Source organism: Haemaphysalis longicornis, unplaced genomic scaffold, assembly GCF_048455015.1.
Source record: "Haemaphysalis longicornis isolate Haplotype H1 unplaced genomic scaffold, Haemaphysalis longicornis Haplotype H1 scaffold_18, whole genome shotgun sequence".
In the NCBI taxonomy this organism is placed as follows: domain Eukaryota; kingdom Metazoa; phylum Arthropoda; class Arachnida; order Ixodida; family Ixodidae; genus Haemaphysalis; species Haemaphysalis longicornis.
The window spans coordinates 7,574,291-7,593,387 of record NW_027526282.1 but is presented as its reverse complement, the minus strand read 5'-3'; the positions used below and the strand labels follow the sequence as shown (position 1 = coordinate 7,593,387).

Below are 19,097 nucleotides of genomic sequence, written 5' to 3'. Positions count from 1 at the left end.
CCGGTTTTCCTGCTTGCTTGTATATGGGAGAAAAGTGTGGCTCACACCTGGTTGTGTTTGGTGCACCATGTTGGTTCTAAGATTGGGGGGGGGGGGGGGGGTTAAGTTTGCATTTCGGACAGTTGTTTATTGTTTTATTTCATAACAAAACAACGGAAAAGTGGTTGAGAAGGATTTTCTACAAATACATCGATATCTGTAGGCCAAGGATAGTTGTATTTGCATATTTGTGCGAGCAATCCCAATTACTGCTTAAGCACCCAGAGACCTAAAGTTGCTCATAAGTTTCAGTTTTTATTTTTGATGACAGAAGGTGGGAGAAGTCTGTAAATTTTTTTTTTTTTTTTTCCCGACCCTGGCATGCATGGAAATGGTAATCGGAAAGGCCAGCACACTCCAGGGGTTCCCTGGCAATGATCTCTGTCGAAAACAAGCTGCTTCTCATAGTTGTTTGAACTATGGAATGAAGAAAAGACATCAAATGTGTCTCAGAGAGTGACTCAGGAGCTGTTTTTGAGTATTAATTGGCTTCAGACGACAAGAGTAAAGGGGACTAGAACATGGCAGTGTGTTAAACACTGAAACTCGCCACCCATTAACCAGTTCCTATTTTGTTCAGTGCCTGGTATTGTGTGGCTATTTATTAAAAAAAAGAGAGAGAAAAAAAGGAAAGCTGCTCAGCATATTTCAGCGCACCTCATGTTACCATTTTTGTGCATTTTCTTTTCTCACTTTTTGTTTTTTCACTTATCGTTTCTTTTGAAGAGGCCATTTTTGAGAAAAGATGCTACCAATGCAAACTAACATGATTACGTTAGTTTGTGTTGGAGAATGTTTTCTTGAAGGCAGCTTTTTCTGTTGCTAAATTCCTCATTACATACTTTATAACGAGAAAGAGACAAAAGTAAAGCTAGCAAACAAATTTTTTGAAATTTTCTTTTCTGGGAATAGCTTAGGTGCTCAAGTGTTAAAAAGGCGAATAAAGCGAAAGGCAAGCGGGGCAAACAGGTGAAGGAAGCAGCACTGCATTGCATATAAATGGCTCCTTATTCATTAAAAATAGTCTGTGTAACAATACACAGATTCTCACACCAAGTACAAATATTTACGGAGTTATGAATGCTTGTAAGTGGAGTGGTATAGCATCCGGTAGTAATTTTTAAAGGCGAAATGAAAATGTGAATTGCAGTTTATAAATTGGAGACTGCTAGTTTTAGTGGATGGTTCAATGAAGACTGAATGCTGTTTTACCAAGCTTAATGCACTGCTTTTCATACCATCTGTTTAGGTGAAATCTCCTAAACTCTGCAAAAACATTAGCTGACAGGATGTCATTTTTTTTTAAAGGTAGACTCATCTTTGATAGTTCAGTGGTTAAAGAATAAAAATCTCACAAGCTTGCATCGCATTCTGGACTTTATGTCGTCCACGCAAGCAAATCAGATACAGAGAAGTCTAAGAGGTTCAGGGCAAACAATGGGGGGGGAGGGGGATACCTTCTTATCAAATGCTCATACCATGTGTGTTCAGTTCAACTTGCAGTGTTTTGGTTCTGAGAGGCGTGTGGCAAGGCCACTCCAAGGTCACTTCAAGGTCTCCTGACTAGAAAGGGTCCTTTATGGATGTCCTAGTTGCATATTACCTGTCGGAAAGTAGCTAGATAGTGCACACAGATTTCAGTGAGTAGTAACACTTTACCTGCTTTTATGTCAGCTCACATAACTACTACACCGTTTTTGTATTTTGCTATTTAGTTTTTGTATAAACAAACACTAAATAGGTTTAGTAGTTGTTTTTTTTTATCAATAAAACAAGATCTAAGCGTGCACTCCTTGCACAAATAGTATGGCAGTCTATTTTTGGTGTGAATTAGAGTGTCTGTGTGGGCTGGTTGGTACTTCATCACAGCAATTTTGGTTAAGCACCAAGCACAACTCAAAGACTGATTCAGTGCAGAAAAGAGGTGCCTCGTTCCTGTCTTTATTCTTCGCTCGAGCTGTACTTGGTGCTTAACCGAAATCACCGCTATTGTTGGTGTGCATGCCATTGTTCTATCTCAAAATGTAAAATCTCTTGAAGTGCACGACAAACTTCTCTCTTTTTTTGTACACTAGAAGCACTCTTACCTCATGTGCACAGTCATGTGATCACCTGAGTTCATCCTAATGATGCCTTTGTATTTATTTTTTTATTAAATATTTACGTATTTACGTATTTATTTTGGGGAGGGGGGGTTTACATGTTGTTGCAGCACAAGTACACTTACAGACTTTGCACATTTTTCCCCCTCGCATCTGCACTTGCACATTGTTGCAAACTGCTGTCCGTCACACGGCTTGCCTCCTGCAGTTCAGTCTTTGTAGCTACAGTCGAACACGGATATATCGAACTCCAAGGGGATCGCGAAATAGTTCGATATATGAAAAATTCGATATAAAAAATATGGCCTCTGAGACCTAATCTAAGGTGGACGGTCACTTACCGATCGTCGCATTCAAGAGTGACAACTAATTCCGCACTCACGACACCACAGGAAGCTTTATTTCCGTGAAAAAAAAAATCGCTGATCTTGGCCTGCTTCTTCGTCCTGGTAATGAAATTAAAGACGCTGGTCTCGATCCTCTCGAGGCTGCACAACTAGAAAATTCCAGCAGTACGCTGCGCCTTCGCACACCATGCACAACACGCAGGCTCTCTGAACGGACTCCAACAAAGCGCTCGCGATGGTCATCTCAGAGAGAAACAGTGATCTCCGAAAGGTGCGGGACAACTAGCCAAACAGCAGGAACAGCAGCAAAATGCCAAAGAAGGAGGAAGCCGCCATCGCCTTCGTTCCCTCTTCCCTTTCCCGAGACGACATCGGGGGAAGACCGACCCAGAGAGAGAGAAAAAAAACTATTTTTCGGCAATCCGGGGAACGTACGCAGCCGCAAAAAAAGGATGTGCGCAGTCGGGGCATCCCTACCTCACACTGTCACATTTTCCAAGCGTTCGGGCTTGTGTGCCTAGAGAGATTTAGCATACCGGGATCCGTTCGCTAACGCTACGGCGGCCGGTAGCGCAAGCGCACATTCGTTCCGGAGGGGGGATTAGTTCCACGAGCCAGTCTTCGCCATGCCCACGCATATCTACAGATCCTCCTCAACCTCAATCGGGGGTGCAGCGACCGCCGAAGAGCACCTTCCAGCTCGCGGGGTGTTCGATATACCCGATGTCGGGAAAAATACGGTTCGATATAAACGTACGAATTCCTATACTTTTCCACATAATTTTCAAGGGGATAATATATGAGTTCGATATAGACAATAATTCGATATACCCGTGTTCGATATATCCGTGTTCGACTGTATGCCAGAGGTTCTTTACGAGAATGACGTCGGTGTCAATTGCGAAGGAACCCGTTGAAAAAAGTGTCGCCTTGGTGAGGCAAGCATTCAGCACCATTTTGCAGCGGCTTCGCACTGTAGCCTGTGGCTAGGACTTGAGCGGTCGTTCTACATTGTTTGGCAGCAAGTTTGGTGCCACTTATATCTGTGTGGCCTGAAAAATGAGCGATAGAGTTTGAAAAAGAACACAAAGAGTGAAAAAAGGACCAGGACTGACTTGTAATTTGCCAATTAGGCACAGCTGAAGGTTCGCTCAGCCAGACAGGATGCCAAGATGTGAAGTCTGGATAATAAGACAGCTTTGGGGTCGGGGTCAACCACCCGGTGAAAAAGGTTTGAGCAGTTGGCACGGTTTCAATTAAAGATAAAAAATTTTCAGAAAGTTTGATTTTCCCCCAAAAAAAGTGGGCTTTTTTTTAAGGGAAATTTGAAGAAATGTTTAACTAGCTTTTAACTAAATGTTTATCTACTGTTCCATTGTATTTGGTCAAATAAGACACTCTTGGCACATAACAAATTATAAATGTTGTGGGAAGTTATGACAAACCTGTTACTATGGTTATACATTTTGAGCTAATTTTGTGATGTTTTTGTTGAAATATTGGGAAAAAAAGCTCTGGCTTTCTTTTTTCTGGTATAATGGAAGTTTGAAAAATAATTGAACAGATTCTTTGTGTTGAACAAGTTTTTTGGAGGTCCACATGTCTACCCTACATTGTGAGTACAATTACAATGATAGCTTAATCTGAAGGCTCCTCAAATTTAATTTGATACACTGCAGTTTTGCTATGTGCTTATATACACTTTATGTAGGGATCAACAAGTCTTGATTGGCACGTTTCTTTGCTAGAGCTCCTAAATAGACTAAATTCTATGCAGTGATGAAGTTTTTGAATGAATTGCCAAATTTTCTTTAGAGAACTTTTAAATGGTTGGAATTGCCTAATTGTCTTCTGATAACTTTCACATAGTTGGTTTTGTATAAGTGTTAGCTGTTCACAAGTTCAGGATCATAATGTTGGCATATCAATTATTTTACCGATGGTACAATTCATGGAAAAACAACAGAATAAATGAAAAATTAATGAACAACTCGCTAAACACCCATGTTATTATATGTCTGTCAGTCATTAGCAACCACTGTATAGTAGCTGCTTATTTAATTCCACTAAGGTGGATCTGGTAACGTTTGTTTGAGTTAAGCAAAAAGTTAAATTGACCAGAAATGAAATATGTTTCTTTAGGTGACAACGAGACAACTGGAATTGGTTGGACTGAATGACCAGATTGAATTGAGCGGTCAAATTAATGAAAGCCAACTAGCTCATTATGCCTATCTTTGCAGGTCGTAAAACTGCTAACTTTCCACTGTACTTAGTAAATATGCCAGCTTTACATATGCCAGTGTGTATCATTACGTATTTATATTGATTGATTGTATGTTCTTTGTTTGTGCACAAGGTGCGCTGAATAGTAAAAAGCAGCAGCCTTATCAGTATAACTGTTTGTAAATTTATTTTGTTTCCTTTCTGCTTTGTGTGTGTGCTCGAGAGGAAGGTTGAATGTTATAGGGCATACCAACCAAAATGAATTCAGCTGCAACTTTTGCTCATCAAACCTCATTGATTTAAGGGGACCCAGTGTTGGTCCGGCTCCAAAGCGGCTACCATGCGTCGTAGTTTGCCACACTGAAGAAATAGTGCGCAGGGCAACCACTGTATTTTTTTTTAATCCTTGCGTACAGAAAAGACAATTCTTTTTCATTCAAACGAGGTTCTGGTGATTGCGCATTTGCACTAAAGTGTCGTGCGCCTCATTTCTCCACAGAACCAGCCGTACGCAAGGCTGAGTCCGACAAGTTATGCGGGAAGCACATTCTCGCCAGAGGTAGACCAACACGCTGCCTGTTTTCATTGCCTGAAAGGGGGACTCTTTTTTTTTCTCGTGGGCTGGAGTGGCAGCAACCACTGGGATGCTTCTTTTGGTTTTCCCCAAAAGAGAAGGTGTAGGCTGTGGCTGTTTGCACTGAGGGAAGCAGGCTGAGCCTGTCTTCTCCTTCGTCTCGCACTTGCACTGTGGAACACCTCTAAGAATGGTTTGGGCCTGCAAGTCTTGGTCGGGCAGTGAAACTTTGCGCCTTGTATCTAGGTGCTCCCCCTCACGTGTTGGGCATGCCGGTGGGGTGTTTTTCTGTTGCGGTAATCTATCCTGGCTGCATGGTGTAATCTCAGCGGCACGTCGCTCATTGACGGTTTGAGCCTAGCTAGGGCTTTGTTTAGCGGTAGGTAGTCGGGGTTCAATGCACTGTGATTGTTCTGTGGCTAATGCACCGAAAGAATGTACCGCACTGCGTGGTGGCTTTAAAGCATTGCAAGAGGCCCACGTAGTTTGCAGCAACCTAGCACTTTGTTAGATTGTAGCACTTTTTTTTGTTGATCTTATTGTTTTAACTGAATCATTGTTTTGATCATTTGAACTGAAATTGCGTTTAGCTCAATGTTTGGCGCGTATTGATAGCACACTGCGTGGCATTTGTTAATTGGCTGGGTTTGACAGCGGACTTGCCGAACTCGGCAGGTGTTCAGCGTGCAATGTTTCGAGTGCTGTGTGCGTTGGGATTCTGCACCTACACTTCTATCCGATTTCTATGTTGTAGGAAAAGCTGCACCTCTGTTTACTTCAGTTTAGTGAGGTGGTGTAGAAAGATGGGGCTTTTGTCACCTGCTCATTTGCTCGCAGGTAAAAGGAACAGGGACTTGAGACTTTAAACCAGGTTCATTAAACATGAATCGTGCAAACCACACAGATTGGGCTGGACAGCTACAATATCTGTAGAGTTCTTTTTTCTTGCTGTTCGGTTGCTCCTAAATGGGCGATTTGGCATCACCCTTTTTTCTGAAACTTTCTCCACCTTTATGAAAATATTTGCTGGTCCTGATGTACGCATAGTATGCTTGCTTTAGGGGTTTTAGCAATAGGAGCCCAAGCTATGGGCGCCGCCTTCTTTTGGGTTAATTTAGTGCAGTTTATGCAGTAATTTTGCCTACCTGATTTCTGTCCCAATTTTGCACTTCCCTCCTTTTATTATATTATTTATTTTTAGCAAGAATAGTTAGTTTTCTAGTTCATTTTTGTGTACAGTAATGTGCCAAGAGGAAAAATATCTTGGAAGCATCTTAAGTAAGAGTGCAAGACATCAGGGGACAAGAAAAGTGAACGGAGCAACAACACAAAGATCTGCATTTGTTTCGATTGTTGTCTTCCTTGCTGCCTGTGGCCTCCACTCTTTAAGCAGCTGTTTCGTTTCACAAACAAGCTGTAGTAGCTTCCATTAGTGTACATATGTCTTCTAGATGGAGACTGGAAATTCTTAAAGGATCTTGTTCATTAGGCATCCCACCAGTCTTGTGCTCAATTATTAGAAGGCGATGGTGGAAAGTTCTCAGAAAGTATCCAGAGATGATGCACACACAGCACGTATGGTTGAAAAATTTGTGTTATTGGTCTCGTGTGACTTGCCAGTTTCTTGTGCTAGTATTTTTTTCCAGCATTATTCTCTTTAAACTTGCGGTGGGAAAGTCCTGTTGTGGCATGCTTAAGTACTACCACTGTGGCAGTGTAGTGTTCTCAAGTGGCTTGCACCAGGGCTGTTCAGGTGTATACAGAAATTCTTATTGGGAAAATATGGTCTGCAGTATATTTACTAGTGTCTGCTAAGTCTTAATATCTATGTACTATTTCTACCGTGTCTGCTAAGAGGAATTGTTTGCACTTGACATATTGGTGCTTCTGTGCTCGTTGTTTGTCCTGCTCTCTCGGTAAAACCACGCATTGCATCGTGATTCAAGAATGTTTTTTATTAAGGAGTATTTTGCGTGGACCTTTTTTTACAGTCTACCAGGGGGCTCGCCATGCAAGGTGTAAAAATGGGCATTTTGGTTAAGAAGAAACACAGTGCAAGTTTGTTTTATTTGAAAGATTTTGTGTTTTATGCTGCCCCCAGCGCTGGTCCGTCAACAAAGGATGCCGCATTCATTGAGAAGTTGATCAATTTAGGTTAAAATTTTTATTGTCCCGCCAAATCGTGTGCTTTCGGGGCGTCAGCAGTGAAGTCATAAGTGTGCGTATTCAAAAGAACTTCCACTGCGTCATTCGGCTCTGCAGCCTTGCTTGCCGTCAGTTTTCCCGCATGGCGCTACCATACTCATTCACGGACCATTGTCCGCCGTTGCTTTGTTTATGGCCGTATTTGCACCTATGTCATGTAAGACAACTCCAAAGCAGCAGACTGCTGTGCAGCTAAAACAAGCATAGTGCGCCCAGTACCAACAGCAGTGCACATCGGTACTTCTTTTTGTAACTTTCGTTGTTTACTGCACCATTCTTACGGCTGTAGAATGAATATGCATTTCATTTAAACACACTCATTCTGCAAGTTTATAAGCCCTGCGTAGTTTGCGTTTGCTTTTGCGAGCCTCAGCCAATCTCAGAGCTGGCACGTATGATGTCATAGGTCCTGCTGCTGGAAGTGAGCTAGTGGGTCGCATGGCCATCCCCCTTTTTTCCTAATTATGTAGCTTATTTGAGCAAAGTTTACGTTCAAAGTGGTGTCAGTATGATTCTAATGAGGCAATCTTTCGAATGAACCAAGCTTGTGTTTTGTCTGCATGGCGCCTTTAAAGGCAGAATGTCACTGCCCACTGTACCATTGCTTGCGTTGAGCTCCGCTCCGTCATTTTTAAAGTGTTTCGCCTGGTCTGGCGTCTCGGTGGTGACCGCAGTTAAACACAACTAGGAGGGGCCGACTGTAAGCATTATGCGCAGCTGTGAACATTTCAACCAGCACATCCTTCTTTGCATGTATGTCGGGTGCACTTTGGGTGCTTCATTTAATTTCTCCTTGTTGGCAAGTTCTTTTGTTGTGAAGGATTTCACTTCCTGCAGCATCTGTGGCAAGTGAATTTCAGGCGCATTTGCCGGGAAAGTGAGTGAACTGGTTTTTATGTTCCCCCCTTTCTGTTCTCCGCCTGTCCTTTGCAGCTCCAGAACATGTCAGGCGGCACCATGGCGACGGCGGGAGGCATGAACATGGCTGCACCCGTTCCCAACCCGGCCATGGGCATTGCACAGGTGAGGGGGGACCTCCTCTTCAGTCGGACTAAGCTGTGGACAAAGGAAATGTATTTTTCCTCGGAACGTACAAGACAGGCGCCATATCTGTAAAACAACTGCAAAAGCCTGATTGTATACACAGTAGATGCCAAACATAGATGCCAAGTTTCTTCAGACAAAACAAGAAACTGAATGAAGTGTGCCAACTTGACTAAGGCTATGTTGCAAAGCGTAAGCAGGTTTCAGAAATCGCTTTGTTGCTGTGTGCTTCTGGAGCCTATTGAAATTATCTGAAAGGATGAGCAGCGTTTCCAATTATCTCTGGTCCTAGTAATTCTTAATTTTGTCGAAGAATTTATAGCACTCGCAGGCAAGGACAGGCAAGAGAAGAGACACCACAGAGCGCTTTAATTGCCGATTACTCTTTGTGATTACTAAGGGGCGTGTTGGTAACCGATTTCAAGTTAGCAGATGAAGTGCATTTATAGGTGTAGCTGGACAAAGCATTGTTAGCCTCTCAAGCACCACACAAGTGAAATTTGAGCCCTTTTGGCTGAGAATAGACACTGGATGAGAATGGACAGAACAACTTGCCCACACTTTGTCATGCATACGTAATGTTTTTTGTTGCTTTTATTTTCCTGTGCCTTGAGTGGTGCAGAACGGTTTTCTTCTGAACCAACCATTGAAACTCTAGTCATTCAGGGTGTACTTCATTCACTGCTATTGGCACAGCTTTCCGAAGGTTCCGCGAAAAATTAGTTTCTAAATTTTAGCCGTAAGTGAGATATGGGAAGAAAGTTTCTTCATTACTGAAATATGCAGATGGTGATAGTAACAGCACCCTGTATAGTATACCAATCGCGCATGTTTTCGCACATAATTACAGCAGTATTGCACAACATTTATGCAGGGGGAACATTTGGCTAGTTTTGTTGGTGCACAGTAAGTGAAGACCTTCACCAGGACACGATTGGGCCACCGGGGTGTAATATTTGGCTGAAACGTCTCATATCAAAAGAGGCCTTTATCCTGCAAGGATCTGTCAAGAGTTCTTGATTTACAGTTTCCCGAGGTGTGCAGTATCGTTCCATTAGCCCCATTAGCATGTAATGCTATGTGAATGGCTGTGCTGTCCCTACAACAGAGCACCTTGTGTTCAGCTTAGCTAGCTTTTTAAAAGGCACTGCCTTTGAGGGTACCCCAGTTCATTGATCAAGTGTAGAAAGTCACCTGTGAGAGACGGTCAAAAGGATGTTTTTTCTGTTGCGTCGCTTGGCTTCCCCCTTCTTCCCCTCTTTGATTTCGTCTCATAAACTCCGTGTGAACAGGCGTCTTCCTTTTCCCAACAGACGTCACAGTTCTGTGTGCGCGTGAACGAGCGAGTGAGTATGCTGCCAACTATGCACACACTCCTCTGTCTAGTCACTGGTCACCTCAGTGCAGTTCAGTGGGAATGCAGTTCGATCATTGGAATTCTGATTGCGCGTTCGAGTGCTAACAATAGTCAGGCTGGGGAGGGACTTCGTGAGAGCTAACATGATTCTACTGAGCTAGAAGGTATACTGCATTGGTTTTAGACTGAAATGGTTTTGAACGAGCAGGTTTTTGTCAGTTTTCCATCAAAACCTCAGTCCTCCTCTCTTTCTGCATTGTTTACTGGTACTGACTATGTAGCACAGTTTTAAAGAAGTGTTCATAGCTGCAGCCTAGCTGCCCTTTTTCATCTTAGTCAAGGAAAGATTTGGTGAGGATTCTCTGCTTGTGTGAGAGAGAGGGAGAAAAGTTTTTTCTTGCACTTTTGCCAAAGCTAGCTGATTAGTGGGGCACTCACCCCAATACTGTATGTCTTGGCGGGGGGTGTTTGTGCTTCTTGCTTTGCTCTGCCCACCTGCGGTGGTTTGTTTGTTTGAGGTGCTGTCGCTTTAAATTCCAGGTTGGTCGAGCAGCCTTGCTGCTCCTGCGGCATGTTCTTCGCCGTGCTGTTTCTGCAACGTTTACCCCGGCTTGAGCTTTGATTTCAACTGTAGTGTTATGGGAGTGTGCGCTATAACAAACTTCACTGGCACACTTGTTGGGAAGGGGGAGCTTACAGCAGCTAATTTATTAAGTCTGTGCTCTTCAGTTTACTTATTATGATTTATAATTTATTAACTCTATGGGGTGGAGGGCATTCGGCAGGCATTCTCAGATAATGAATGGCAGCCCACCATTGTCCCTGAAGAAGAAAGTGTATGACAGCTGCATCTTACCGGTACTCACCTACGGGGCAGAAACTAGGAGGCTCACTAAGAGGGTTCAACTTAAATTGAAAACGACTCAGCAAGCAATCGAATGGAAGATGGTGGGTGTAACATAAAGGGACAAGAAGTGAGCGGAGTGGGTCAGGGAACAAACGCGTGTTAAGGACATATTAGTAGAAATTAAGAAGAAGAAATCGACGTGGGCGGGGCATGTAATGCGAAGGCAAGATAACCGTTGGTCATTAAGGGTAGCAGAGTGGATTCCTAGAGAAGGCAAGCACGGCGGGGTTTGGCAGAAAGTTAGATGGGCAGATAAGATCAAGAAGTTTGCGGGGGCAACAAGTTGGTCACAGTTAGCACAGGACCGAGGTAATAGGAGAATAATGGGAGAGGCCTTTGCCCTGCAGTGGGCGTAGACAGGCTGGTGATGATGATGGTGATCTTCAGATCTCAGTGGAGAAAAAAAAAGGACAATAAAAATGAAAACGTTTTTTCCTTTACAAAGTTATCAGGGCTCTTTAGGGAACATTTGTAGCATATTTATGCTATTTTGTAAGGTCAACTTCACTGGGTTGTCTCAAGCAAGCAGTTCAGCATTGCACATTTTGTAAAGGTATAAGTGTGCAAAGGGCAAAAGTATAGTGTAGACCACTTATATAAAGTATATCGTGGGAGCCGCGGATATCCACACTATAAGGGGTACCGCACTATAAGCAAAACATGCGTGAACCCAGCCATATCGCAAGTTACCTTCCAATCATTCGGTTGTTTATCATCACTCAATTGAACGCCACTTAAAAACAGCCACAGTCTTTTTTTTTTTTTTTTTTTTTTGTTTCCGCATCAAACGCTGCTGCATAATCTTACAAACCATGAGTGCTGCTTTGCGTTTTGAGAGATCTGCGTTTCTTAGCGTGTAGAAGAACGGATGCCGTAGACACTGAAGCAGCCTGCCTTATGCCTGCAAGACAAAGTGATAAGAACCCAAGCCAGATATATACTTTTTTTTTATCTGTGCCTTGCGTTAGCGATGCTGAAGGTGGTTGCTTATCAACACAATGTACAGTTAGTGGAAACCCCTGGCGTCCCGGCTGGGCTCGCTACCTCTAAATGTTCATGCTTATCTGCACACGGTTCTTATCGCCACAACTTACCGAAGAAAGGAGGGGGGTGGAGGCCTTGCTATCTTCAGAGGTGTGCCGAGAGCACGGGCAGTTGTGGCAGTTGTGAACTAAAGGGTGCTTATTTTTTTATATCCATCTTTTTTCTTTAATTTTCTACGACCCTAGAACGATGCCCCAGCTGCGCTGGTCAATCAATGTACCAGCCGAAAAACCGCACTATTAACGGTATTGTGCTTTGGGCAACCGCATTATAAGCGGTACACTTATGCATTGAGTTCTATGGGAGGCGTACCGGTGGCCAGAAGAACCCGCATTGTACCCGTTCCCGCAGTATAAGCGGTTACATTATAAATGGTCTGCACTGTATCGCCACAATCCAGCGATGCAATTACTGTAGCAAATAATTACAGCGTGCGTCAAAAAGCTGTGCTTGGCAAGAAGTGGGAGGCAGTAGTATTGTAAAAGGATATTGAAATTCCTTACCTAGTGTAATTTTCTAGGGATTTTTCTTTTTCAGGCGTGTGCACATTTTGTTGTTTATTCTTTGTTCGCTTGCATGCTTGTTTCTTCTTCTTTGCTTTTTGTCTTTGGTTGTGACGTTGTGCCACATGTTTTTGTTCTCGATCTTCTTTTCTTCTTGTTCTGTTTTGCTTTCCTAGGCAGCACCAGGGCAGCAGTACTCTGCTGCCATGTGGCCTGGCAACAACATTTTGGCGAAGACGGTACAGACCCCCTTTTTATGTTTGTTTGCTTCTTTGTTTGTTTACATTCACTGTGCCACGCCCCGTTTGTTGCCATCCCCTCCCTCTCTCCTGCAGTCTCATTTGCCCTGCCTTCAGTACCTTTTGTAATTATGTTTAGACGCCTTGTTCATGCGATTGTCAGGGTGTCTAGCGACCGGGAAAACCGGGAAAACCGGGAAAAGTCAGGGAATTTTGAGCCACCGGGAAAAGTCAGGAAATTGTCAGGGAATTTTTGAATCAAGTAGTACCAGTCAGGGAAAACCACTTTGGGGCCAGCCCACACAGTTTTAGAATAGGGGGAACCAGTGTTGGAGGCCCCCAAGAAGTTACCGAACACAACACGTTCGCGCGCGACGAAAGCGTGAACCGCATGAAACGCTTTTTGGTTTTTCTGCAAGGGAAAACGCGGCGCGTACGCCCGAGGCGCACTGATGCCGCCGCGCAAACCACCCGCACGGTGCGTGCCGAGCGGTAGGCGTTGGCAACATGGCGGCAGCACCGGCCGCGGAGTCGTGCGGTAGCTCCAACGGCCGCTTCTAACCGCTCTTTAAAATGCTACTCAAGGCACAAACGCACTTGCTTGAGCAGGAAAGGAGCCACCGCAGGCACGAAATCGTCGACGCGGCCGTGAAAATACCGCGCACGAATCGCGTGCAGAAACTCGCCGTGCGGTTCACGCAGCTGGTGCATTTGCGGCAGAGGGACGTCTAGATGGTGCCCAAATCGCACGCAAAACGGGCTTTTTTTTTAGCGAATTTTAAAAGGCAGTGCTTTTTGGGAGCTAATCTTGAAAGAACTTCCTTATGACATCAGGAGCCAGAATTACATAATCAAAAAGGAACATGGTTTAGCGCGAACCCAGTGAACCGCACGGGGTGTTTTCTGCTCGCGAAAACGCGCCGCGCACGTCACAGGCGCGCTGACGCTGCCGCGGAACTAGAGTTCCTTTATATATAGCTATGTATATAGCTTATATATATAGCTATATAGAGGAACTCTGCGCGGAACTGCCGCACGCTGCGCGGGGTGCTGCCAGCGGCGGCGGCTTCGACCGCGAAGTGGTGACGGGAGTTCGAGCGACCGCTTCTAAGCGCTCTCTATAATGCCGCACAACGCACGCACGAAGTTGCTTGTGAGGTAAAAGAGCTTATAATGTGGGAGAAAACGGTACAATAAAACATCATCCGCGCCGCTACTGAAAGGGCCCATGCAATACCTGCCGGCGTGGTAAGCCTTAACATCTCTGGCGGAGCCAGCCGGCTGCCTCGAGAGCTTCGAAACTGCCGCCATGAGGCGCGCGGCTCCCCATTAGCGGAAGTCGTCAGGCTCCTCCCACTGCCGCGCGCGACGCGCGTCATTCTCTGAGCGAGGCAGAAGCTGCCGCGCGCGCGAATTGTCGACGCGGGCGTCAAAAAATCGCACGCGCAACGCACCATGCGGTTCACGTTTCATGTCAAGCCAGGACAATCAAGAAAAAAAGCAAAAGGTGCTTGCTGAAGCGCAACTCGAAGCTTCTATCCCGCAAGATGAAATAAACTATCTGAAGCCGTAACTGAAGGCAAGCAAACCTCAAACAACAAACTGAAATTAATCAAAGTGGATTTTGAGAATTAGGGCACTTGCAACAAATGTGTTTTTCCGTATGATAGAATGTGTTTTCTCTACGCTTTTTATATGCTTCACGGACCGTTTCCACAAAATGGCGCGTGTTGTATTGGTCAGGGAACTTCAACTAAAATGGTCATGGAAAACCTGGAAAAGTCAGGGAAATTGAATTGGGCAATTTGCTAGACACCCTGGATTGTTTACGTTTGCTTTTGTTGAAAAGATACTCGTAGCCCCACCTTGTGCTTCTCAAGCTTTGGGAGGGAAGATAGACATGGTGTTTACATACCTGCAGTAAAACTATTTCTTATACAGTTGAACCTCGTTATAAGGGAGCAGTGTCGGGGCGGTAAATTAGTTCATTATATGTAATATTGGTTGTAGAAGTAGTTAAAATCCGCTCTAACAAATCGGCAATCTGGCTAACGCAAAAATCCTAGATAATAAACGCATTATTGTAGGCTTTGAACCCGCTATACACGAGGTAATCCTCAGCTCTCTTCTTCTGGCATTTCAAACTAAATGGACCGGAACATAGCTTAGTGAAGTTACAAAAAAAAAAAGTACGTTTGCCAAAACAGGCTTGCGTTCTGATTTATTTGAAGAAGGATGTGATGTTTGCCTGGCAGATATTCACAGTCTACGCATGGAAGGGCTTTTTATACATTTGTTGTTTTACAAATGTATTGTCTATTTTTTTCACATATTTTGCTTTGTTAGGCTAGCTATCGAGTTTAAAAAGTGAGCCAACTATGTCTTCATTATAGCTGATATGGTGCTCAGCTTGGGCAGTTTCAGTTTCGTTATAAAAAGAATAACTGTCACTGAAATAGAGCGTGACCAACCAGAGTTCATAATTAGTTCACTTTAGCCAATAATTCGCTATATCAGTGTTCGTTATACTGTAAATAAAATAGTGGTTTTGTGACAGCTTCGTGGCGCAGGCTGTCTGAATTTTTTAACTGGGTTGCGTTTCTGTTTGTGCTGTAAATTTTTTTGTTTGTTGCAACTTGAACACGGTGAAGGTCATTATGTTGGCAAGGCAGCGACTCTCCTCAGTCATACTTTCTGGTTTCTCAGCTCCAAGGCCTTTTGTTTCTCTTGTCTAGAAAGGTAGTTAGGCAGGTTTGTGTATCGTCATGTTTCCAAATCTACAGGGGAAGCCACTACATATGTGACAGCAGTGTTTGCATGAGCAGTTAATCGAAGGCTGTACTTCCAAATCATGCAACCATTCATCCCGATCAACATCTTGGCTTGTTGCCTGCCCTTTTCCTTAGGCCTCTTCTCCCTGCATCTCTGCGAAACAATTATGGCAGTTTTTTCCCGAAAAGAGTAACATAAACAAGTCACATTTGAGCTACCTCCTTGTCTGGACTGTACGCGTGGCGTGGGGGATAAGTTGTCTCTGTTGTTCTCAGAAATGAGTTAATTCGTTCCTGGCTATGAAATTTTCATTTTTGGTATTTCAATTGGTAGTTGTTAATCAGAACAAAAACAACGGACAAGATGTGTAATTTTGTTTTTCTTGGGTGACTTCAAATGTTGCCAGGTTCGGTTGCTTATTTTAACAGTGTGCTTCATCACGGGTATGTCAATTCTGCATACGTTGTGTGCTATTGCTAATGCTTCGTCTTTTAACAGACAGACTTGGGAAATTTCCGTGCTCCCATCTGTCTGGCATCACTCGAGTTGACCAGAAGTTTGCTGAGTCTTGCTGCTCAATGAAAAGTGCACAAAATGCATATCCATGGCCCCTGGGTACCTAGATTACTGTTGATTTGTAGTTTAATACTTGCTGTTCCACGTGGAAATACATAGGGACATCTCTCGCTTTCGAAGTAATTACTGTAACAGACATAGCTGGATATACCTAGTGGTAGTGGCAACTGTGTGAGAAGCGTTCTGTCCACATTTCGAGGTGTAGCTCACTTTAAGACAAATCGCGGATTTCAATTTGTGATTGTGTTGTGGTTTTCAGCACCACTTTGGAGTTGCAACAGTGCGTATATGTTTTCCTCTGCACTTAGCTTCTCAGAGAACTAGAGAACCAAGAGAAATTAAGTTTATTAAATGTTCATTTAAAGGCTGTTAACCTTTCAACACCACCATTGTCACCCCCTCTTGTCCTACCTCTTTAAATGCCAAGTTTTGGCAAAGAACAAATGGGACAGGTCTTTGCATCGGCTCTGCGACTATCACAAGAGGTCCCAGAAGGTAGTTTGGAATTGTTTGTCACTCCTTAAAGCCTCGGGAATGCAGGTAACGGTCTCTAGTGACCCAAAGACTGTAAAGAAAAATTGAAAACTCGCTGCCATAGCAGCTTGGAGCATACAGTACTGAGAAGCTCGCCAGTTATTGCTTTGCTATACTTGGGGACAACTTTCTGTGGCAGTGCAGTCAAGACTACCAAGCTGAACCACGTTTTTTCACTGCGCACGTGGAAGTAGTTCAACAAAAATAATAGGCTGGCGGTAACATAAGCAGTTCAAGAATATATAGTCCTTATGTTTTAGACTTAGATTGATAAGGCCACTAAATTGCTAGCCAGAATATTGATTGATTGATTGTAGGGTTTAACGCGCCGACGCAACGCAGGCGATGAGGCGCGCCGTAGTGGAGGGCTCCGGATTAATTTTGACCACCTGGGGATCTTTAACGTGCGCCGAAATCTCGCACACACGGGCGTTTTTGCTTTTCGCCTCCATCAGAAAAGCGGCTGCGGCGGCCGGGAATCGAACCCGCGACCTCGTGCTCAGCAGCGCAGCTAGCCAGAATGTATAAAACAGATAGCATTATTTTTTAGATTTTCAGATTTTTTGGTAGCTGCTGTCGCCGGTGGCGTCACAATGCAGTGGTTCCCCCCCCCCCCCCCCAAAAAAAAAAGCGTTTTTGTCAGCAGCTTTTGGCAGGTCGCCATTTTCTTCTCCACAAAGAAGTTTTAAGAAGCTTTGCTATCCAAATAAACAAAGCTAGACTGATGCGGCCGGGACTCTGCCGTTTCGGGAATCCGTTTGGTAATCCATTTCAGTTTGCCGGCGTAAAGTGAGCGGATGCGTAGGCATGCATGCATGCTGCCCCATAGAGATAATATAGAGTAAGTACACCACACATGCCAGTGGTGCTGCCGAGTTTTGAGCTTCAGAAGAATTTACAAATCAGTGCGTGCCGTCAAAACTGCAGCGCTGACAAAATTCACTTCCCTTCTGAGCGATACAGAGTCGGTTGGTATATTCCACGGTCGGTCCGAGTTCTCCAGTCAAAACTGTTGACTTCTGTTTACAAACAAATCAAGCGTGGAGAATGAGACACCAATATGCCTGCATGCTCGGTGGTTAGGTTCACCGCACTCAACCAGGGCGTTGATGCGAAGAAATTAACTGTATTAAATGCGCATCTGTCACGCCGAAATTGAAACCGAAACCAATTTATTGAGAAATACTTTCGGTTGGGAAGCTTTCACTCCATTGCCACAGAAAGTTGTCCCTGAGTATAGTGCGGCTGTCTGTGGTGCACAACAGCTTCACCTACACAATGTCGGATCCAGGGAAATGGGCCACTGCCGTTTGCAAACCTTCCAAACTCTTTCTGAAAACAGTGGCGTCCTCTTTGCGGGCAAAAAAGACGACACCGATGAGTGTTTTCTCACCCGTCTTTTGCATGGCCTGGCAAATTCGGCGGATGATGTTGTGCTGCAGCTTCCGCATTTTGGTGTTCAGTCCGTGTGGCTCCCACATGGGCAACGGCACTGGTGTGAAGAGCCCTGACATCACTTCTCTCTTACTTTCAGGCCTTGGAAAGTTCGTAGGGACATCCGTAGGGTCCTTGTCTTTTCATCATGTTGCATGCTGGCATAACTGTTGCTTGTGCTCTTTCACGCAACCGCCAGAGTAACTGTGTGTGTTGCGGCGTGCATGTGCGTGTGTGAGTGGCCATGCTGTAGCCTGTACGCAGGGGTTTCCGAGGCGACCCTTAGCTCTGGCGTGTCCAGTTCCTGTCACACTTCTCCAGTTACTACCAGTGTCGGGGTTTCCATGCAACCAGGGTGCTTGAAGGGGCCATGCAGGCAAAACACAAGTTTGGATCATTCGAAAGATTGCCTCGTCAGAATCATACTGACACCACTTTTAACGCGCACAATTCGCTCAAATTAGATACATAATTAGGAAAAAAAAGGAAATGGCCATGCGACCCACTAGCTCACTTCCCGCAGCAGAACCTATGATGTCATATGCCCAACTGTGCAATTGGCGGAGGACCCGCCGCGCTGGCTCAGTAGCTAAGGCGTTGCGCTGCTGAGCACGAGGTCGCGGGTTTGATTCCCGGCCGTGGCGGCCGCTTTTCTGATGGAGGCGAAAAGGAAAAACGCCCGTGTGTACGAGATTTCGGCGCACGTTAAAGATCCCCAGGTGGTCAAAATTACATCCCGAGCCCTCCACTACGGCGCGCCTTATCGCCTGCGTTGTGTCGGCACGTTAAACCCTACAATCAATCAAATCAAATTGGCTGAGGCCGGCAAAAGCACACGCAAATTAGGCAGGGCTTATAAGCCTGCTGAACGAGCTAGTTGTGCCTGGATGCAATGCATATTCATTTTTATAGCAGTGTGAATGTTACGAAAATACACATAAACGTGGAAGTACCAATGTGCTCTGCTGTTGGTACTGGGCACACTATGCTTGTTTTAGCTGCACAGCAGTCCGCTGCATCGGAGTTGCCATACACTACACTGCCGATTAGAGTAAGTGACGTTGTCTTATGTAAGCCTGTTTGTCGAGCATGTTTCACGAAGCGATTACTTTCTACCGTAACAAAAACAAGGCAGGGGCAAATACTGTCGGAAACATAGCAACGGCGGGCAGCGGTCTGCGGCGCAGTATGGTA

At 44.6% G+C, this 19,097-nt stretch overlaps 1 protein-coding gene across 27 annotated transcripts in view; it reads left to right on the top strand.

The window, feature by feature from the left end:
- The window catches only part of LOC144166609 (mediator of RNA polymerase II transcription subunit 25-like), an 81,566-nt gene that overhangs the window by 42,789 nt on the left and 19,680 nt on the right, over positions 1–19,097 (top strand). For 10 of the 27 annotated variants that reach the window (XM_077696125.1, XM_077696128.1, XM_077696127.1 and 7 more), the window contains 4 exons: positions 5,214–5,273; positions 8,427–8,516; positions 9,851–9,883; positions 12,525–12,587. In XM_077696125.1, the coding sequence (XP_077552251.1) occupies positions 5,214–5,273; positions 8,427–8,516; positions 9,851–9,883; positions 12,525–12,587 (246 nt within the window). The remainder of the gene's footprint in view (positions 1–5,213; positions 5,274–8,426; positions 8,517–9,850; positions 9,884–12,524; positions 12,588–19,097) is intronic. The other 17 variants (XM_077696133.1, XM_077696134.1, XM_077696138.1 and 14 more) reach the window with 5 other exon arrangements.